The sequence below is a fragment of the Gambusia affinis genome, linkage group LG15 (genome assembly GCF_019740435.1).
Source record: "Gambusia affinis linkage group LG15, SWU_Gaff_1.0, whole genome shotgun sequence".
In the NCBI taxonomy this organism is placed as follows: Eukaryota; Metazoa; Chordata; class Actinopteri; order Cyprinodontiformes; family Poeciliidae; genus Gambusia; species Gambusia affinis.
In genome coordinates this window covers 5,462,811-5,483,706 of record NC_057882.1, presented here as the reverse complement: position 1 = coordinate 5,483,706, position 20,896 = coordinate 5,462,811, and the positions used below count along the sequence as shown (strand labels likewise).

The 20,896-nt window shown below is 40.2% G+C and overlaps 1 protein-coding gene and 1 long non-coding RNA gene across 9 annotated transcripts in view; both read right to left on the bottom strand.

Annotated features, from left to right (window-relative positions):
• cadm1a (cell adhesion molecule 1a) overlaps positions 1-16,188 on the bottom strand; it is a 376,486-nt gene extending 360,298 nt beyond the window's left edge. For 6 of the 7 annotated variants that reach the window (XM_044141661.1, XM_044141663.1, XM_044141664.1 and 3 more), the window contains exon 1: positions 16,079-16,186. In XM_044141661.1, coding sequence (XP_043997596.1) covers positions 16,079-16,151 — 73 coding nt within the window. In that variant the 5' untranslated portion in view covers positions 16,152-16,186. Of the gene's footprint in view, positions 1-16,078 lie in introns of all 7 variants that reach the window. The other variant, XM_044141659.1, reaches the window with a different exon arrangement.
• A 1,769-nt stretch (positions 16,189-17,957) lies between these two features.
• Positions 17,958-20,675, bottom strand: LOC122845399. 2 transcript variants are annotated; one of them, XR_006373031.1, is made up of 4 exons: positions 18,781-20,675; positions 18,633-18,711; positions 18,490-18,565; positions 17,958-18,193 (listed from the first exon to the last, which is right to left on the bottom strand). It is a non-coding gene; the product is annotated as an uncharacterized LOC122845399 (long non-coding RNA). The 2 variants fall into 2 exon arrangements; XR_006373032.1 differs by lacking the exon at positions 17,958-18,193 and having other exon boundaries at positions 18,322-18,565.
• Between the last annotated feature and the right edge of the window lie 221 nt (positions 20,676-20,896).

Below are 20,896 nucleotides of genomic sequence, written 5' to 3'. Positions count from 1 at the left end.
GTGCCGTTATCTCCCGATGTCAAATTAAAACAGAAACACACGGGCTTAGCTAGCAGGCCCTGAAAACAGCTGGATCAAAACAGCACACCACATCCTGCCTCCCCTCCTGTCAGGAACCCCAGGTTCCCCCTTCCACAATGTTCTCCACTTCTTGTTGCATGAATGCCCAAATAATATGTGGCGTTTTCAGACCGATAAAGAGCGCTCCAGCCTTTTAATTATTCATGCGACCTCAAATGAGCAGTGAGAAATATGCTACAGTGCTACATGCAAAGCTGGCCGCTCTGCTTTGTGCTGAAGCGGATAATAGGAAATCAGATCTGCAAAGTTTAGCCGTGTTGCCAGACCTGCTGTCACAGTCTGCTAGCTCTGCCATTATTCCTCTGAAATGACCCACTGTTGTCATTTTTTCCCCCCTCCGCAACATTAACGTGACAATGTGGAAGGCAGGCCGACATGGCCGCTACACTCGCTCTTTGCTTTTTCTGATCTTAAATGGCGCTCTCTTGTCATCTTTCAGCACATTATCTTCAGAAAAAAAGAGAAAGAGAGAAGACTGAAGTGGCGGCATCTGTGACTGAAGGGGGAGGACATTAATCGATTGTTACCGGCTGATCCAGCGGCTTTATTTTTAGGAAATATTACTAGCCATTGACAGCACAGCCAGGGAAGTTAAAAACTACAGATGGATTGGCGATCTATCCAAGGTGACATCCAGAGCCAACCACTTATTGGCTGTAGAAAGGGATTTTATTTTCTAAAATTAACACGACATCTCCTGTGAGAAAAAGAAACGCACCTACAGGATGTGGCTCCCTAATTTGATCCCTCTTCATAAATCCCCAATTTTTCAGAGCTTTGTTGATTTATAACTGTTTGATGTTGGATCAGTACTCCAAAATTCTCTGCAGAATATTTGTGTTTGAAATGGAAAGGAAACCAGGGGATTATTGAGTAAATCTGAACCTCTTTGTTTCAAATAATGAGGAAAATATTTTTACAGTCATGATGACCAAACGTACAAGATTAATATAATGTTGGTATTTTTACTCAAGGTTAGCAAACCATCGATCCTAATAGTCAGTGCCTTGTTCTGACTATTAGAGCAAGATCTGGATTTGTTTACATGGGAAACTGTAGAATACTTAAAGATAGTCATTAATTTGATAAATCTGTCAGAGTAGAGAAAGCAGAGCAGCAGGGAAAAGTGATTTTCTCACTGTGTCAGAAGCCAGGAAGCTAAAACTCGTCAATGACAGATTGTTGAATCATTTTATAACTTGATGCACTCAGTTTTACATCTTTTACAAGGATATTGTAAATAAATAATAAATACCAAGTGAAATCTTGCACTGATATTTGGATGTTCATTAAAAAAAAACAACTAACATTTCTGTAAAGAGTAGTGCCTTTTAAAAGAAAGTGATGTTTTTTTGTTGTTGTTGTTATTTTACACATTTTAACATGGCTAAAAAAGTCAACCTTCAAATGATGCCAAGGTTATTTCTGTTTACTGTTGGTTACCATCCAAAACAGTCATTCAGATCTTTACAAAAAGAAGAACTGGAGCTTCAAAATCAGCCTTCAGTGCAATTGCTTAAAAAAATGGAACATTTCCTTAAAAATAGTCATGGTTTCTCTATAAATTAAATATGTTTTGCGGGCTCATAATCAAACGAGAATGTAAAAAATGTTGGGGGTTTTTCAGACAGTACAGTGGCTTTTCAAGGGTATGAACATTTTCTGACAGTGCCTTTGAAAAAATATAATTATTAGTGAAATAATTATGGAGTGGGAGGTAAAATAATAGATGTGGAGAAAGGTACCAACTTCCATCAGCAGTGTGCGACAGGTCAGAGCAGCCGGAGGGGCGGATACTGTGACTGAGACAGTAAATGGGGACGTAGGCGGTGAGAATCACGTGTTTGGTGCCACAGCTCCTACAGCTGTGGACGATAAACCACAAAGCTTTTTATATATATGAACTCACAAGATCCAAACTGCATATGGTCAGTCTTGGTTACTATATTAGAAAATTAATTGAGAGGATTAACATTTCTAATTCCTCATCTGCAAGAATCCATCACTGAATTTTTGGAGAATTTATTTTTGGAGAATTTATTTTCTCAGCTCAACTCCATGCTGAAACCTCTACAAACCCACCCATCCTAAAATACAGGATGGGTATTTCAGGATGTCTTCCAACTTTATATCTGGAAACAAAGAAAGAGAGCTGGGAAGCCTGGCTCTAGTGATGGGCCTCCAGAGATTTATCACCTATTCCCTTCAGACTCAGAGCCTTAAGGCCCGTTCAGACAGGATTAACACAACGCCAAGTGGGGAATAAGACTTCCCAGCTCCTCTGGTTAATTGAGGCATATGATCTATGGTGGATATGGACGTACAGAAGAACGAGACGAACTAAGAAAAGCAATTAAAGATGAAGAAAAGCTTGGGAATCCTCTGAGAAATTCCTATTCCTGGTAAACTGCAAGCTATCTGTGTAGCATGCAGGAGGAAACGGCTATCATTTCAGCAACGACTTTTAAAGCATATTTCGAAATATCAAGAGGTGGCTGGAAATGGCAGAATTCAAAATAACTTCCTCAATTGAGCAAAAACAGTTTTTATCCAGCGAATGGGTTTGTGGTGGTAAATTTTCCCATCCACTGGTGGGAAACTAAGCAATTCCAAACCACCAGATCCAATGGGAGGATTTTCTCCATTTTTCTGTGATGTGTGGTTTATGCTAGTCTATTTAAAAAAAAAAAAAAAAAAAAAAAAAAAAAAGGAATTATGTTTTGGGAAAACATGTCTAATTTGGATTCTTTTTTTTTCCTCAATATTTTTAAGTTCACTTAAAATTTGCATGACAATTGGATGAAAGCCTAGCTAATGATAAAGATGTCTAAAATAACTAGGATGTACAGAAACAGAGAGAAGAAATGCGAACAAAAAAAACAAACAATTGGTTCAATTCTCAGGTAAACGACTCTATTTCATTCTGATCCAGTTGTCAGATCCAAATCCAAATCCAGTCAGTCCACTACAGTCACCACTACAGTGGACTCCAAATTATTTGGGGATCAAAAATATTCAAAATAAATTTTAAGGAAATTTTTGAATCTGAAATATCTTAAATGCTAATTGAAAGGCTATTGGCTAGCATTTATGAAGCAGCCAATCCAGGAGCACCGTTCATTTGCCTTTGTTGTGATTGGCTGAACCTCCAAAACTGTAGATGAAATCTTCTGCAGTCGTGCTAAGACAATTTCCACTGTGTGTATTAATCCATGCTAGGGTGTACTTGGTCTCTGAACTATTAAAATGGACAGATTAAAAACATTTTAGAGGAGAAGGTCTGAAATATTTGCAGATTGTAGCTATCCTAAAATGTGGATGCCTAACTCCTACGAACACAGAGGGTCCACTATATACGACTAATTTGTTTAAGGTCCCAAAACAATATATTATTTAAAAAACAAAACTCAAAAGAATATTTACCCAGACTCTCTAGTAGATTTTATTGTAAAATAGAAAAATCTAATTTCCACAATATTTTCCACCTCTACATAGCAGACAACGCTGTATGGTAATAACTCGATTCATGAGAAACATGAAATGGTTTTGTAGAGAATGAAAAGATGGCAGCCTGTCAGGTTAACTCCACAAGACCTGACAGCCAATCAATACGCAGACAGATTGCTCCACTCGCAGATCTCTCACCCTTAAAAAGGAGGAAAACAAAGCAGATGTGTTTATGCTGATTAACTTCTCCTTCAAACAAGACAATCCAAATTATTACACACATTTTAAAATGAGCAGAAATCCGTTTCTGAAGGAAGGCTTATTTTACTCATCATGGTTCATTTCTGAACACATAAACATCTGTAAATCAACACGTTTAATGAAGCCCCACGGCTGTCTTTTGTTAAGTAGACAACATCGATTTGTCAAATTGATTTAATAATTCAAATTAAATCTGTTCAGATTGCTCCCATAAGAAAAAGTTTTTAATTGTATGTTCATTTATTAATTTTATCAAGCTTCACAACAGAAACAGTGCTGCAGTTACAAAATATTTATTTATGATCCCAAAAATTATATAAAATATGCCACCTTTATTTATAGGCAGAGGGAGGGAGGGAGATACATATATATATATGTATATATATATATATATACACACACACACACACACATATACACGCCCATGTATAATTTTTTTTTTAACAGACTAAAAAAAATCTTAAAAAGAGAATTTGTATTCCTATGACTTCTGATAAGATGGTAAAAAACAGGAAACTTCTCTGGGTGGTGTTGCTGTCAGTCAGCTGCATATAATGGCCAATCAATGTATTTTGCACAAAATGTTCTTTAAAAAAAAAAAGAAAAAAAAAAGAGAAAAGATTTGTATTTTAGAAATACATTTTGGTTTTCAGTAAAGCAAAACCCTGACATAGTTTCTTCATTCCTGTCCGACCAGCTCTCCTCTCAGATGAATCGGTCTCTGTAGCACTGACAGGAAATGATTTATAATTTTTCCTATGTGTTTATCCTAGACGGCCATTTTAAATAGGAAGTGTATTTTTTAAATAAAAAAAAAAAACTGAAAGCAAAGCAGCTGATTTGAGCATCTTCAATCAAACCGTGTGGATGATGCCTGGACGGGGCGGATAGAATCAGAAATGTGTTCATCTGAACACAGACCTCAAAGAAAAATGCACCATGGTGCAGTTCAGTCCAATATGTCTGCTTCTGGTGTCATTTATTCCCAAGACCTACAGTCTCTAAATGAATTGTTTGTCTTCTTCAGTGAAGAATAAAACCAGAAAAATGCTGAACTGAATTTGTCTTCTACGCCAGAACGTGATGGAAAACAGGAGCAGATACTTGCCGACTTACTGTCAGATTGGTTAACAGTCTCCGTCATGCATGAGGTTGGCTTCACACACACTGACGGTTCAAAGTTACACTTTCAGAATTTAACAAGGTGGTTTATTAAAGCTGCATGGAGCATGCAGAACAAAAATACATTTCACAAATCTAGATGAGAGGAACGTTCCAATTCATCCTAGTCATCAAACAATGCCGTCAGAAAAAGATTAAATACTATGAGAATCTCATAGCTATGCTGGAGTATTAGTGTGATTGTAGATAAAAAAAATAAATAATAATAATAATAACAATAATAATAATAATAATGGCTGCAGGGGAAGTAAATTTCCACCAAAAAATGTTTTTTTTGATTAATTTCACATATTTATAAGAAAAAGTGGGAATATTCTCAGATGGTCAAAAATTTTCAAGGGGGAAAAAAAAAGCAAAACACTTCCACAATAAATACATAATTTTTGCAATATTGAAAATCTGACAATGCATGTGCTTCTAACTCATGTATGTTTATTTGGTGCTGAAAGCTCTTTCTTCTTTCAGATCTGATTGCTGTTCTCATTTATCTGGGTTCTTTACCCCATTTGGACCAGAGGAATCTCATAAAACGGCTTCAGACAGATTATGAATCCTCCTCAAACCAAAATACCTGACTGACCTCCTCTGGGTAGATATTTTATTAGAGTCATACAGCCGTATGTCCTTACAGTAAACTTCAAGTAGACTAAAATGACTTTAAATTGTTGCTTCTCAGATGTAATAGGACAGTTCAAAAGGTCAGCTTTAAGCAGCGGGTCAGACAGTTGTGCCGCCTGTTCCTTTAGGACGAGTCAGGAAAACTCGTCCTAGTTAGAAAGGATCCCTCTCTTTATTCGCCATCGATCAGAAAGCCGCTGCCAGTTCCTCCACTTCAAAATGACGAACACACTGATTGGGCAGAAGAAGCCCTTCCAGACGCCAAGCTGCCATTTATTTTCAGCCGTTTCTTTATATTATCTGGCAACGGGAGCAGCCAGAGCTCCAGCTCTGAGGGAAGTAAAATCAATCCGGGTTATGCTGAAAAACTCCCCTCACCTAATATACACTAATGTCATTTAAATTACTGCAGTCACTCTTCAACTGTTTCACAACACGGATGCAAAGAAAAAAGAAGAAAATTTAATCTCTGATCCGGTTTTATGAAAGAAACACACATACAGTACGAAAATGAGAGCGGAGAGCTCTACTGTTAATGGAGATTAAAACAGCACTGTTAGTCACAAGGTTAACACAATTATCCTATTTTACTCTAACAAGTATTACTGTGGAACGTGGACTACCCGGCTCTGCAGTGTCAAAAGATGTCATTGGTTTCTGTGATGAGGAACCCGCACTGTGTCGTCTGAATAGCTCACAGTTAAAAGGAAATAACCCAGGGGAGCTGTGATCTTTTCTTAGAGAAGGAAATCAAATTACGGCCCTAAATGAAATTAATCTGTACTTTACATTCTTCCAATCTACAGTTCCTGATCAAAGGAGCGCCACATTGTTCCCCAGTCACCACCATTTTTCCTCCGCATCCTCCGAATAGGACACAAAGAAAATGAGACGGTTTGTTATTGTGCTGTGGTTGTCTGGTGTTAGAGCAGAATGTATCAGTCAAGACAGGGTTACAATAGATGAGACAAAGGACGGAGCTGAGCACAGTGGGGAGACATGATCCTGTTCCACGGGAGACAGTGGAACAGCCTGAAGGGTCTCATCAGACGCACACTCACTGAAATGTAATACAAGCCGGAGCGTTATGGAAAACGGAAGACGGGCTCATGCGGCGCCGAATACCTGCATTGTTTTCAGAAGGGCATTCATTTCCCCTCCGATGATTACAGCACAACGCCAGCTGTATTGTTTGTTTGCTTGAAAGCTCAAATCATCCACATTGATTCCTTTATTCGTTCATTGTTGAATCCGCCGTCGTGTCAATGGACGCGAGCGAAACGGGTCCAATTACAGCAAGCGGCACCTCCCTGCGACTCCAGAGCAGAGCGAGGATGATAGAGGCCTCAAACTGGGAGGAAAACGGACAATCAAAGACTGCTTATGGTCCACACAAACTGGCACGCAAAAGATTCCATGCTGTGACCCGACAATGGTTCACATGGAACGTCAGATTAGTTTTGTCAACCATGTAAACCTGCAATTAGAGCATCTCAACAACCCACATATGACCAGACATGGTATGCATAGAGGTTCAGGAGGACACACATTAAATATGTAAATCATAACAAACATGGCTGAGCTGTTTAACTTTAACTGGCTCCGTCTGCAGATCATAAACACTAATCCTGAGGCTTTGAACAAACGGTCACTTTGGCACAAAAGCCTCCAACACCGTTTTGATGGCGCCCCGCTCGGAGATGTTGCCAACAGATCTGTAACGCAAGCAAAGCAAATTCAATGTTATTTGAACTCTTTGCTTTGACAACTGAATTATGTTTGGAGTTATCTGAAATTCTTAAGCTACACCTAAACAGTTTTAGCAAAATCACAATTATCCCACAAGTGAACTGCACTTGTAGAGGATGTGGCTGATTGGTAAAATGATTCATTAGGCAACCAGTGGAAGTCTAAACATGAGCAAATATGGCATTCTCATAGTAATTGTTTAAAAACAAAGATTTGGAATAAAAATGGAATCGTTCCCGTTTTTGGTTAAAGGAGATATGCAAAACTTATCAGCACTCCTACTAAAATAAACTAGTTAAAATCCACAAATGCTTCAGACCCACTCTAAAAACACTATTTCAATAATTCATATGGCTTAATATGCATTGATATGCATAGTGAGAACATGCTTAGCACTACTACAGAAGCTAATATTCCCGCTCTTCCTTATTTCTGCTTTTGGGGGTTCAGCCAATTACGTCAAGAAAAGAAATGCCGCTCCTGGATTGGCTGCTTTGCAAACACCAGCCAATGACGTGTCAAGTAACATTTTGTCTGGGTACTGTCAGCTTCTCAAGCTCAATATTTTATTTATGAACCATGAGTAAAAATAAATCAGTGAATTATGCAAATTTTCAAACAAATAATTTGGAGTCATATTCCACAGAGAAATTGAAACTGTGCTGATTATCAAAGTCCCATTCCTTGGCATTTACCATCACATTAGTAGACTATACAGACTTTATGTTTTATAACAATATTATGAAATGCTTCTCTCAATAATCATATAAGTAAAAAAAAAAAAAAAAAAAAAACATTCCCAGTTGAAAGGACGAGATATTTCCAGAAATACATTTCCAGTACTCCAGTGCTTTTAGACATTTTTTTACTCCAAAATGTACATTTAAAACCTCCATATATGCAAGAAATCTGTATAACATGAATCTTATTCCAACACATTGAATTAATTATTAATTCACACGTTTTAAAGAATTAAAACCCTTTAGTATATAAAAAAAACAAACATATTTTCTCAAAGTAAATGTTATCCCTCAGTGGTGGAGATGTGGATGGGCTGCTTCTTGGTGTCGGATGCGGAGGACCAAACCACCTGCCTGCAGCGGCCCTCTGATGCTGCCAGGGCTCCTGTGTGCTTCACAGTAAAAGGCCCTTTTTAGTTTCTGCTTTTTGCTCTAAACTGTTTCTTCTTTAGGAAACAAAAAAAGAAAAAAAACCAAAGCTGCTTTTGAGGAGGATCTCAGAAGCCTGGATGTGTTTCCAGCTGACAGCTCGCTGATGAAATCGGGGTAACAGTTGAGTGACTGATTGATAGGAGCAGGGCTTTGCCAATATTACAACATCAATCTCATTTAATGAGTTCATATTAAAGGTTTGTTTTGAAGTACTGTGAGGCCAGAAGGAAATGAACTGGATCCCAGCTGCTAAAGTTAGTAAGCCAATAAAAAAAGAAAGAAGGCAAAACAACAACAACAAAAAAACCCTGATTAATGCAATCAGGTTTACTGCATTTTCCACAAAGAGCCATAATTTTATATATATAAAGATTTTTTTAATCACCAGTGTAACCTGTGTAATACATCTTAATGATTTAACCCAGTCGTTTGTGTCAGAGCTGTAAGAAAAGCAGTCCATGGCAGCAACGTCACAACCTGGCAGACACCAGCAAAGGTTCTGAGCTTCTAATCCAGACATTTCTCTGTCAACACGGCCGCAGTGTCTATAATAAATACACATGGATTCATATGCATGACGTGCCGAAGCACGACCCATCACAGTACGTCTGACCACAGAATAAATAAAGTAAATCCAGCTCAACGTGACAGCTGCTGTGACTTCATTTAGCAGAGCCTCCAAATGTTACCAGCCTCATTTTCACCAGACACAATAGACCGCTTCTGTCCAGGAAATGACCACATATGTTTACATTTAATTTTATAAGTTATCAGAATGAACAGTGCTGGGGAAAAATATTTCCTCCTTACAGATTTCTTCTGGTGCTTTAATGAACAACTTGCTCTCCAAACCAGCCGACGTGAAGCAGAAACTCTTCTGTTAAATCATGAACCGTTATGCAAAGCTGAGTTCAATCTGACCACAGACATCCAGGTCCAATCCCCACCAGACCTGTAGAACCAAGAAACCACTCCAATAGAACCTGACTTACAACATGAAGCAGACCAGAAGAAGACACAAATTATTACAGATGTATCAATGCAACAATTCAGCCATTACTGTGGCTCATATCAGATATTTTACACATTTATACAAAAGGCAGCAAAATGGAAATATTGGCACAGTTTGACTTGTCGGTCTGAAACACATTAAAATATGAATATCAGCCAACACATTTTTATAAAATGTGCCGTTGGTTTGGATTAATCGAATGTTTGACAATTTAATATCTGGAAAATCTGGATTTTTCTCCAGGAATGGACTCTTTGGGCTTCCATAGTTGGGCGTGATGTCAGCCTTCCCTGCCCCGCACATCTTGTTTTACAGCTTGTATTTATTTGGACTTTGAATTCAGGCACATTTTTAAAAATATGCTAAGAACGGGTGAAAAAAAACAAAAGAAATTAAAGTCAGAAAAAAAATTCTGAAATTGTATTTTGATATCATGTGATGTGATGGTCTGGACTCTGGAGGTTGTTTATTTACTTAGGTCATCTTTGTTGAAACGCAGTGAAAAAATGTTTTCATCTGGCTGAAAATCTTTCAAATTTTGAGTAAGTCAAACGTTCATACAGTTCCCCAATTCCACCAGAGCAGGTGGGCAGTAGGAAATGTCAACACCTGTCACAGTGTATCCCACACACCACCCAGTCCAGCATCTAAAGACCCCTTCAGACTGTAAGAGAAACGAGGCTGGAATATCTTTGCTCTTCGTATGAAACGTGCGTTAAGCTCCAAAGAGCCGACTGTTTATTTTAATTCCACGTCTACAACCTGTAGAACAGTTTCTTATCAGAAAATGAACGGCCTCAGCTCAGCCTGGGAATTTATGTAGGAAAGCTGGTTATTACATAACAGGGAAAGAAAATACAGAGCATATACCATGTGTTACCTTTTATCTATGAATAAACAATCCCCAGCCCTACAGGATTCTTTATTACTTATCTGCATTTGCTATATGCTAGCCGCAGGCCTCAACAAAACAACTCTTTAGAAGCGAATAGAATTTGCATTCACCTTTTAGGCATCACCGTTTTGCTAATATGAGCATAAACAGTGAATAATGACTCTGATTTGGCTGGTTTTTGCTGCTTTCATGGTCTGGTTGTTTCACTGCACCAAGCAGCACCTTAGCTGCTGTCAGTGTGGCAGATTGCTGCCCACGCCCCTCCTTTGCTCCCCAGCCCCTCCAATCCCTCAAGAGATTTCGAATTGGAGGGTGCTTACTTGACATCCCATCAGTTGGCAGCTCACTAACAAGTAGGCCATAAACCTTTTTTCCTCCCTTTGATTACACTAAGTGCAGGGAGGCCAGATGCGACCCAGCAGTCATCTGTTGGCCTGCCATCGCCGCCGCTCTGAGACTGACAGGCCAGCACGGCTCGGGTCACTGGGGGTCCGCCCCCCCTTCAGGAATACAGCCATTGTTCTTCATTACAGCAGAAGAGGCAGTAGCAGGTTCAGAGGGAGAGCACGTCCACTTCCACACCGGCTTCCATCACGGCGGGGGGTCCTGGCTGAGCCACTACCACGCCGGAAGGTTCCTCTGTCAGAAAGGCTGGATGCTTTTTGACAGAGCATGGTGATGATACAAAGGAAAACAAAAACAAAAAACAGTTAAAAGCCCGGGTTTATTTTCCTGTAATGAAAAGATTGGTTGTGTAAAATCTGTGAAACTGTTTCTGGACTGCAGCTCTGCAGAGTGGAGCCCAGCTCCGCAGTAAAGCTCATCTTTACTAAGAGAGAGATTCAGAGAGCAGATCGTCATCTGAACCGCGCTGCGTCGTCTCAAGCCTCAGCTCCTCAACACTTAGCACTGAGGCAGTAAAACGCCTCACCCACAGAGACTCTATACATTTATTACCACCTTAAATAGGGGAGGAAAATCATAAAGGACAAATTCAATAAGTCGTTTGGGCTGAACTCTATTTTTATGTCCAATTTGGACTCTATTCCCCAATTCCTAAAGCACAAATTCTAAAGTTTGCTAATGCTATGGCAAGCATTTCTTAAAAAGCACAAACAAACTACAGGAGAGAATAAGGGAAGGACAGAGAGATTCAAGAATATAACTTTAAAAAGGCTTGAAATACTGAACATGTTTCCGCTTACACCCTGTGTTGTAAATGCAGACCTCTACACAGTCTACACTTTCAGATGTAGCATCATGCTGCTGTGTTTACAACCCAACATGAACAGAACTGGGAAAGAAATGTCAGGCATCTTTCAGGAGATAACTAAGATATTAAAAGGCATATGAATGTTTAAAAAAACATTCATACTCCTGTTTGCAGGAGAGCAAATTATGACAGCAAGGCTGAATGTACCGCGGAAAAGTTGCTCCAGTTTTAACTTCCCACTTAGCAAACCATTCCCACCCCATGAACTAAACCGCTGCTCATCAACTTTTATTTATTCATTCATTGGCACAACCACATTTCCTTACAACAGACCACGTATTGATTACAGGAAATTGGTTTCAATACTTGGTTGTCAAAGTAGGCATTAAGTCTCACCAAGGCAGTTCGAAACTGATGCATGGTTGGAGTAAAACATCCCATGGTAGACGCAGCAGTAAAAGTATGAATCTTGAAAGAAAACCAATAAATGGAGTGGTTTTTTCCCTCAGACATCTCAGCATCTCCAAAGAGCCCAACGGTTCCTTGTATTATCCCCGAGTTCTGTTTACAGTTGAGGATAGTCAATCAATCACCACATTAAGGAATGTGAAGCTGACAGATCATGCAGCCTCAGTTTATATGTCAGCGGTAATGTAGCGGTAAATAAAAAATAAGAAAGCAGGCCAGAAAGCAGAAATGTACTCAGTATAAATCAAGCTGTCAGCCATGCATTAATCAAGGCTTTACGCTCCAAATTAATCCATTTGCTTAGCTGTACAGTGGGCTGTATATCTGAGAAAAAGGTGCGACAACAATGTCGGCATAAAACAGCAGGATCGGGTCCAAACGGACCACACGGCTCCAACGGGATCCACTTCCTGTGGTTAGCCCGTGTTCTCAGGAGCAGACGATGACATGCGAGAGGTAAACACGTCTCGGCGTCCGTCAGCATGTTGGATTATCAGCCAGAGATTGCATCTACACACGAGGCATTACTAACGCTCTTATCCAAATCTAATAACTATCTGAGATCAAGCAGAAAGCAGCGTGTAAAACGTGATGAGGGTCATCGTCAGGTCAGCAGATAACAATACTGCTGTGCAGACGCCATAACGAGCCGGCACGGCCGCAACGCGACACGGTTTGTGCTTGTTGGGATAATTGGTGGATTGCCACCGGAGCTTCAAGTCCCAATAAGCTGATGGCGGGAGTGCTGCGTTAGCATAACCCAACACCTGGAAAGCAGCGTCTCCTGTTGCTGTAAGCCGATAAGCTGCAGAACTACTCCACTTAATATTCATTCAAAGGCACCGCACAAAGATTAAATCACATACCTTTCACTTATAGTAATATAGACACGTGTAAAATGAAGAGGGGCTAGATTAGAATCTATATTTGTTCTATGGTTTGTATTAGAGTCAAATAACACTTGAAAGGAATATATGGATTCATAATTCATGAGCGTAGGGAAATTAGGGAAGAAAGTGAAAGCCTACTTAAACTTTAATGTAATGTAGAAGCAAAACTCCTGAATGCAATTTGGGTATTTTTAACCCGAGACTTGCAGGAACAGAAATATCTCTGCGAGTTCTGCTGTTATTGGCTCTGGCCAAACAAAGGCTCTAGTGTGAGCATTTTATCTCAACGCTTTTCATTTTTGTTGTGTAAATTGACAAATATGAGATACGAGTCTTTGTATAATCGCTCCGTTAGTCCTGGTGGAGTGCCTTGCCTTTGATCCATTTCTCTTTCCTGGACAGAATCACAGAAGGAGCTGCTGCTGTCTCTCACTCCTGTACGCAACTACTGACATAAAAGTTAACACTGTTTAATAGTCGCTTTTATTTTACACACGTTTCTGTCTTTAGCAGTATCTGGATAGAGCTGTTGTTGCCGCCATTAACTTTGAACAAAAGCTCTCATAAACCATTCTATAGAAAGTACTCCAGGCTCATTGGTCCAAAAATATGACAAAATCTGTCAATGTCCTTCTAATCTCAAAAACCATTTTGTGGCATTTGCGTTAAATAAGCAATTAAATTCACATGTGAATAAGTTTGTTCAAGTGGTAAGTTATTAAAAATATGCCATGTTATCTTCCTTCAACTACTTCCTGTCATTTTCTCCTTCATGGTTTTCACCAGTGGCAACACCCGGTTGTTGATCATGTGATGCAAAAAAAAAAAAAAGAAAAAAAAAGAAAAAGGTTTCCATTGCAATTTTGTCAATTTTCAAAAAAAAAACCCAAAAAAAACCTTAACCTAGTGTCAAATTTTTTATTGGAAAAACAAGAACTTGTTTGAAATTGACACATTTCCCTGAAGCAAATTTATTTATTATTTTTTTAATTTATTTATTTCTATTTTCTTACTTGTGTTAAGACTTCTGGGCGCCCCTGTCAAATCTTTTACTGATCTTAATAGAACAAATACAGAAGTTTACGTTTACTTCTGGGTCATTTCCCTGCATTTTCCTCCAGGAAACACAATAAGCCACGCCCACTCGTCTCTTTTTTTTTTTTTTTTTTCTTTGGTTGAATTGTGGATGAAATGGAATCTGGTTCCAGATTAGTTGCATGGACAGTAATGACAACTGGACGGTGGATTATGACCTCAGCTTTCACATCTTAGTATGAGGGAGGGGAAAAGAAAAGGCAGGCTGTAAATGCATGGGCACAATGTGATCTCAGAGTATGCAGCTGGAGGTGAATAATTGATACGCTTTGTGCCAGAGTGCCCCGAGTTCTGTGTGAAATCAGTGGAGCCATTACCGTGAAGGTAGAGCAGATCAGACTCAGTCTCTCTCTGCTGCTTTTCACTCATTCACTGACTCGCTCCGAGGAGAGAAGAGGGAAACACGGCTCTGCATCCATTTCCCATTTCAGTGGATACAACTGGATTAAGTCTTGTGGATAATCCCACAATGTGACAAACATCTGCCTCCCCTGTCATTCTCACCACAAGAGAGGCTGGAGCTTCTTGTCATGAAGAGCAGCCTGAAACATTTAAGTTGACGATTTACTGCCCGCACCGGTTTAAATGCAGAACCGCACTGGAAATCAGCTGGGGGAAAGATGCCGAGCCGTGAAGCCGTTCTGCACAGATCACACCATCAGCAGCGGGGAAATCATGTCGCATCTCAAACTGAAGCCCATCCGCTCCCTGAAACCTCCCAACTCGGGTCAGGAAGCTTTGATGTTTCCCCCTGCAAACCCATCTGCTGTGGAATGAACGCACAGTCCCGCAGCGGCTCCAACTACTCCGGGAATTTTCTTTTTAATTATTAGTATTTATTAGATGTGACCTGGATCTCCGTGGAAATTTGTTTACTTTCACAACGCATGAATCCACTCGGCTACTCCAAACAGAACTCAGAGTTCTGCTGTTTATTTCGTAACCCCCCCATCCCCCCGGCCCCAATTTCGTACAATTAGTCGCGCACGTTTCTTCTCTGGTACCAAGTGCCACAAGTGTTTCGTACATTTTTTTGTTATATACTTATAATTTTCGCAAATAACTCGTTGAGCGACTCTAATAATCAAGCAGTTATTTTATTTAATTGAAGCTCACACTAGAATCAGAAACGTAAATAAATAAAAGCAGAGCAGAAAACAGAAAACAAAATTTCGATATTTCTATTAAATAGTTGTTTCCATAATAGAGAGAAATGTTTAACCGCAGAGAAAAACAAACTGATAAGCTATAATTGGAGAAGGTACGTAAAATATAGAGATAGGAAGACTGGACCTGGCGCCATCTCAACATTAAATCCAGAGATTAATTACAAAACACACCGATTTGCAGCATGTCTTAGCGCCGAATTAATCAAGGCATGCGCGTTGTTATCACCACTGAGTTTCCAAACAAAAATACTCGGGAGAAATTCCTTAGTCGGTTGAAACAAGTTAAATGAACAAAGTTGCTTATGGAGTTCCGCTTTGACACGCTGAAGCTGCAGCACGCACTGCTGCTCTGTCCGTTTCAGAACACGCCACAAAGTAACCTCCGGGACAGAATCAGCAACAATGCGACCATGCACATAAACAAGCAGGTTCATATGTCCTCACATCTCGCAGAAATATAAGTTATTCTTTTCTAACACTTATTTTCTTAAAGCAGTTCCCAGCGGTGGTGGTGAAGGAGGGGAGAAGCGGTTTCAGCCTCCAGTCAAATGGTGAGCGGTCCAAAGTGATGTATCGGCTGGGCAGCGCCTCTGCAACGCCAAAAACACCCAAACCTGCCCTGTTCTGCTCAGAGCTTCAACTTTTGAAATGTTCTCCTACTTGGTGAACAACATCTCAGCTGAATCCAAACCGCTCTGCCGCGGACGGCTTCCCACAAAAAAAAAAAAAAAAAAGCTGCTAAAATGACACTCCACCGCATCTACATCCGCGAAAATGCGGGAACAAAGGGCGTCCTCCGTCCACGCACAAGCAGAAAAAGTCCTACCTTTGTGAAGAGCCGCTGGAAACGCGAAGAGAAAGAGAATAGTCGCCAGAGAGCCGCTGCGAGCGTTCGCCATGTTGGACACCTGCTTCAGAATGGCAGCGCGAGGCAGCTTCACCTACAGCGGGACTCGCTTAATGAGATGCGGACAAGGAGGGAGGTTCTAGCTTCCACACAGCCTCCTGGTCCCTGCTGCTTGACATGGACGCGTTTATATAATTTATTTTTAATTTTTAAGGCATGCGTATCAATGTAATGACCGAGTTTCATACCAATCATGCAATATTTGTGAGCGTGAGGGCGAGTTAAAAATGATTTGGGGTCAAAATGTCGCTCTGACTCTCACTCTAGCGGAGCGGCCTTCACACTCTGATTTTTCCAAAAATCAAAAACTTTGGGTCGCTTAGAAAGAAGTTGTGGACAAACCATAATTCATATTGACCTGCTGTCTTCACTTTAAAAGAGATCACGGACGTATCTACAAAATGAAGTTTGAATGGTGTTTCTACATAAAGTTATGACGACACAGAAAATCCTCAAAAATAGGGTATTTTCAGGATTTACTGGTTGCCTCGTCCCCTTGATGACGAGAGTTGCACCTGGTGAGCTCGTTAGTGATTTTGGGGTCGTTTTTTGCTTTTTACGTCGCCATGGTAACTCCAAATCCCACCAAAAATAATAGCACACCTCCCGGGATCGAGCCGCACGTTTTGATACCACTTTTGTGGGTGGGCTCGCAGCGGTACGAGCCGCATTCCGGGTGACGGAAGAATAATAAATAATACTTAAAGAGACATTCTATTGGGTGTAGAACAATAGGTGCCTGCCATGCAATGCATGGAGGCAGGGACTGACTTGCTTCACTGCTCTCCTTATGCATTGCTATGGGGCAGGCCTCAATAAAGAGGCGTTCTATTGGGTGTAGATTAATAGGTGCCTGCCATGCAATGCATTGCTATGCATTGCTTATGCATTGCTATGGGGCAGGCCCCAATTACAATTACAATAACACAAAGCTCATCACTTACTTGATAGTAAACCAGCTCACCACAACCATTCTTTAAGATATGCATGGCTGCCCTGCCCTGAAAAACAGTCAAAAAATTATTTTATTGTTCCTCTTTGAGAAGTTTTTTTTATTCCAAATCCATCTAATAGCGGCCATTTTGCTTGACTTTGTGTGATTTGTGTTAGGTTCCCGAAATTGGAGACTTTGATTACATATTAGATTATTAGTAGAATGGGTTTCAATTTCCTGCCACAGCTAAATTAGTGATTCACACTGGATCAATCTGCCCTTTCAAAATAAAGCTTTCAGATACCATAATTAAAATTAAAAATAGGGTCTTATCAGGAGTTGGCAACCTTTACCATCCAAAGAGCCATTTCAGCCCTCACTCCATCTAAATGAAACTTCAGAGATGCAAATGTTACTTCAACTATTTAAATAAAAAAAATTTTTAAAGAACCTCAGTTTTATTTATATCTGGGTTTTAAAATACATAAAATCTTTGGAAAACATGAGGATTGATCCATTTTTTCCTTTATGGGATTTTGATATTTGGGGAATATCTGAAAATAACAACAACAAAAAACAAACAAAAAAAAACAAAACAACTATTTTAATGTTATTCTGTTGTAAAAACACAAAGCAATTATTTCCATACATATACATCAACTTCTAAAACCTGGATTTATTACTGTGGCAGCACGAGTGGGTGAAGCTGCTACTCTGCCCTTCAAAGCAGGGTAGCCAGTGGGTGTCACAGCGCCACCTTGGGAATTGCGCCCAAGGAAATAGATGGGTTTGTACCCAAGGAGAAAAAGACTTCTTTGATTGCAAAAAATAATTAACTTTATTGTTTCTCTCTTTTTAAAAAAACCAGTAAAATTCAAGGAGCACAATAGGAAAGGGAGTGCAGTGCTGGGGCCTACCAGCAGGGGGGAGGGTGATCCAAATGTGGGATCTGGGCCTAAACAAATTAATAAATCAAAATAAATCACCCCAAGCACTTGTGAATAAACATTCAATCCGTGAAGAAATCCCAACACCGGTCACTCGCACAGCACACTGGTCCAGTCCCTCTGGCTGCCCCCCCACTGCCTTCAGCTCCCAGCCTGGAGACAAAAGGGTGAGGTTAAACAAAGCAAAATACAAAACAGAAAGAATGAAACTACAATTTACACATGGGTGCTAAAATGAGGTTTCCCTCTGATACATCCAGTTATTAAAATCAGTAGTTTGATTAAGTGGTTTAAAAAAACTACAGCAGTCACACCCAGCCAAACTGGAGGTAAAAACAAAGCAGCAGGGCTTCCAGCGAGCTGCAGCAGCTTTAGACCTGAAATTAAGTTTGGTTAATAGGTGATTTTTGGGAACATGGCACAAGGCAGAGAAAACCATGGTCACCTACCAGAGCTGGATGACTCCACCTCAACCAGAGAGCCCCTTCCGGCCCCAAAGCAGGAGGATCCACTTGTCAATACAAGCTATGTACAAATAATTGTTATTGTGTGATGTTGAACTGTATGGGTGCAGTGGAATAAAGGTACATACCCTTTTTATGTTGCCAAGTTGCACTGGGAGGGTAAATTACTGCCACATCCCAGTATAAACAGGAGGCTTGAGGCAGCTTCTGAATTTAAACAACTTGAATTAGCCAACTCAAATTGAGATCTTGTACAGAAAGAGAAACATTACTTACTATTTCGGTTTTTGAGTTTGATCACTGCAATTTAACCAAGCAGACATTCAACTGACGTGTGACCAAATGCAGGCATGAAGAGAGAAGGTGAGGGAGTCTGCCTTTATGCTCCCACCCACTCAGGTGAATAGGTAGGTGCCAGGTGTCTTCAATCCTGAAGCAGGCTTCATCCTGCTACATTACATATTCATTTTTAAAAAGTCATTTGGTTCTTTAACATTTTTAGCAACAATTATTGCTACTATTGAACCTTGGAAGCACTAAAGAGACGCTTGTGGCTCCGGAGCTCCATGCTGCGGATCTCTGCAGCATGGATCGTCCAAATTCTCTTAAAATAAGGCGTAGAAATACTCTTCCAAATAAAAGCCTTAATATTTCATTCCATCAGTGTTGCAAAAGTATCTTCATATTGAGTTATACATTGTTGCAAAAGTTTCATAAAGTGACCAAACCTGTAATTAAGAAGATTTTGTTTTGACCCTAAGTTCTTCAGAAACCTAAAAACAAAAAAGTGATTTTTCACATCCACCACCAAGCAGGGAAGATACTCATCAGAGGAGCAGCTCTGGCAACCTGGAGGAGGAAAGAAGGAAGTGAGGAGGTTGAGAGAGACCAACAACAACAACAAGACAGATTCCTCAGACTTCAAGTCCATCCCTTACAGCGGGAACCAACCGGCGACACAGGACACATTAAACAGCAGGAAACCAAAACCTGAGGCGCTGAAGAAATCCATTTAGGACGCAGCGTCTTTAAGAACATATAGTCCCTCTGCTGCCTTATCCCAAACAAAGACATGAGAGACTGAGCTTATCCAACCTGAGTGTTGTGCTGCAATGGACACAAAGCCTTGTGCCCAGAACCAGGACTAGAAACAGAACCAGACGCAGGACTGGGACCAGACCCGGAACCAGGGCTGGGTCCATGTCAGAGGTACCTGATTTTGGCCATGAGGCTCCAGGTGGCGGCTCCCAGAGTTGGACCCCATACCAGGGAATGCCCAGCTCGGTGCCAGCTGCCTGGCGAAGCCCTAGTGACCTTCGTTCTGGGTACACGGTTCCCAGAACCCAGATCTCGTCCAGGGACCACCGACTTACCTCCTGCCAAGTAGCCGTCACCCTAAACCTGGCCAGTTTAGTGCACTCAAAGCCCACATGAAGCTTGGCTGGACCCCCTGGTTCTGGAGAACCAACATCGATACCACTGGTTCCACTGATATCTAGGAAACAAGAACTCTCAAACTCCCTGGTTGGTGTTAAGGCAGAGTTTAAAAATGCCTTTTCTCTGGGTCAAATATAGTGCAGCTTAGTGCACTTCAGCTGGTGGCTCCATTAAGGTCCATTGATATCCAAAGGTTTGCCATAGAAATACTGCCCCCACAGCCATCAGACCTATCCCGATTCCTTTTGCAATGTCTTGTAAGGCCTTTATCGCCTTTGGTTTCTTAGCCTGTGATTTCTTTGATTCCCTCCACTCCTCATGGCTTTTCATGACCCCTTCTAGAACGTTGATCGATCGTTTTAATTCTTCCAAAGTCTCGATTGAACATCCAAGAAATGATCTTATTTTGTTGACTCTAAAACTGGCATCTCTAATTTGAATCCTAAGTATTTCTATATTGTCATCGGACAACGTGATCGGTTTTTTCAAAATGACACTTATTTCCGTTATCGTTTTAATTATGTAATCCAACTCTCTCTCAATACACGTCGGTGGCTCAGGGGTTTCATCCATTTTTGTAGCACTCCGTACGTTTTTAACAGAAGTCTGAATTGTCGAACTCTTCTTCACTGACTGAACGTGTCTTGTGGTCAACTAAAATTCCAGATTGCAGTTTTGTGATGTAATACAGAAAAGCGTGATGTCACAGATTGATGTCACAGCCTCAGCAGAACAAATGGCAAACTCATCAAGTTTGAATGAAAACAATTTGTGTGTGCTTTTTTTTTCTTTATTTCAAATGAATAACATGAGCATACATACAGATGTTAACTCAAAGTCAAATATTAAAATATAATAAAAACAAATAAATAATAATTACAGATATTGAGGGTGTTGATGTTAAAGTCTAGAAAGACAAGAGTTAAATAAATATATATACATTGGTAAAAGAAAA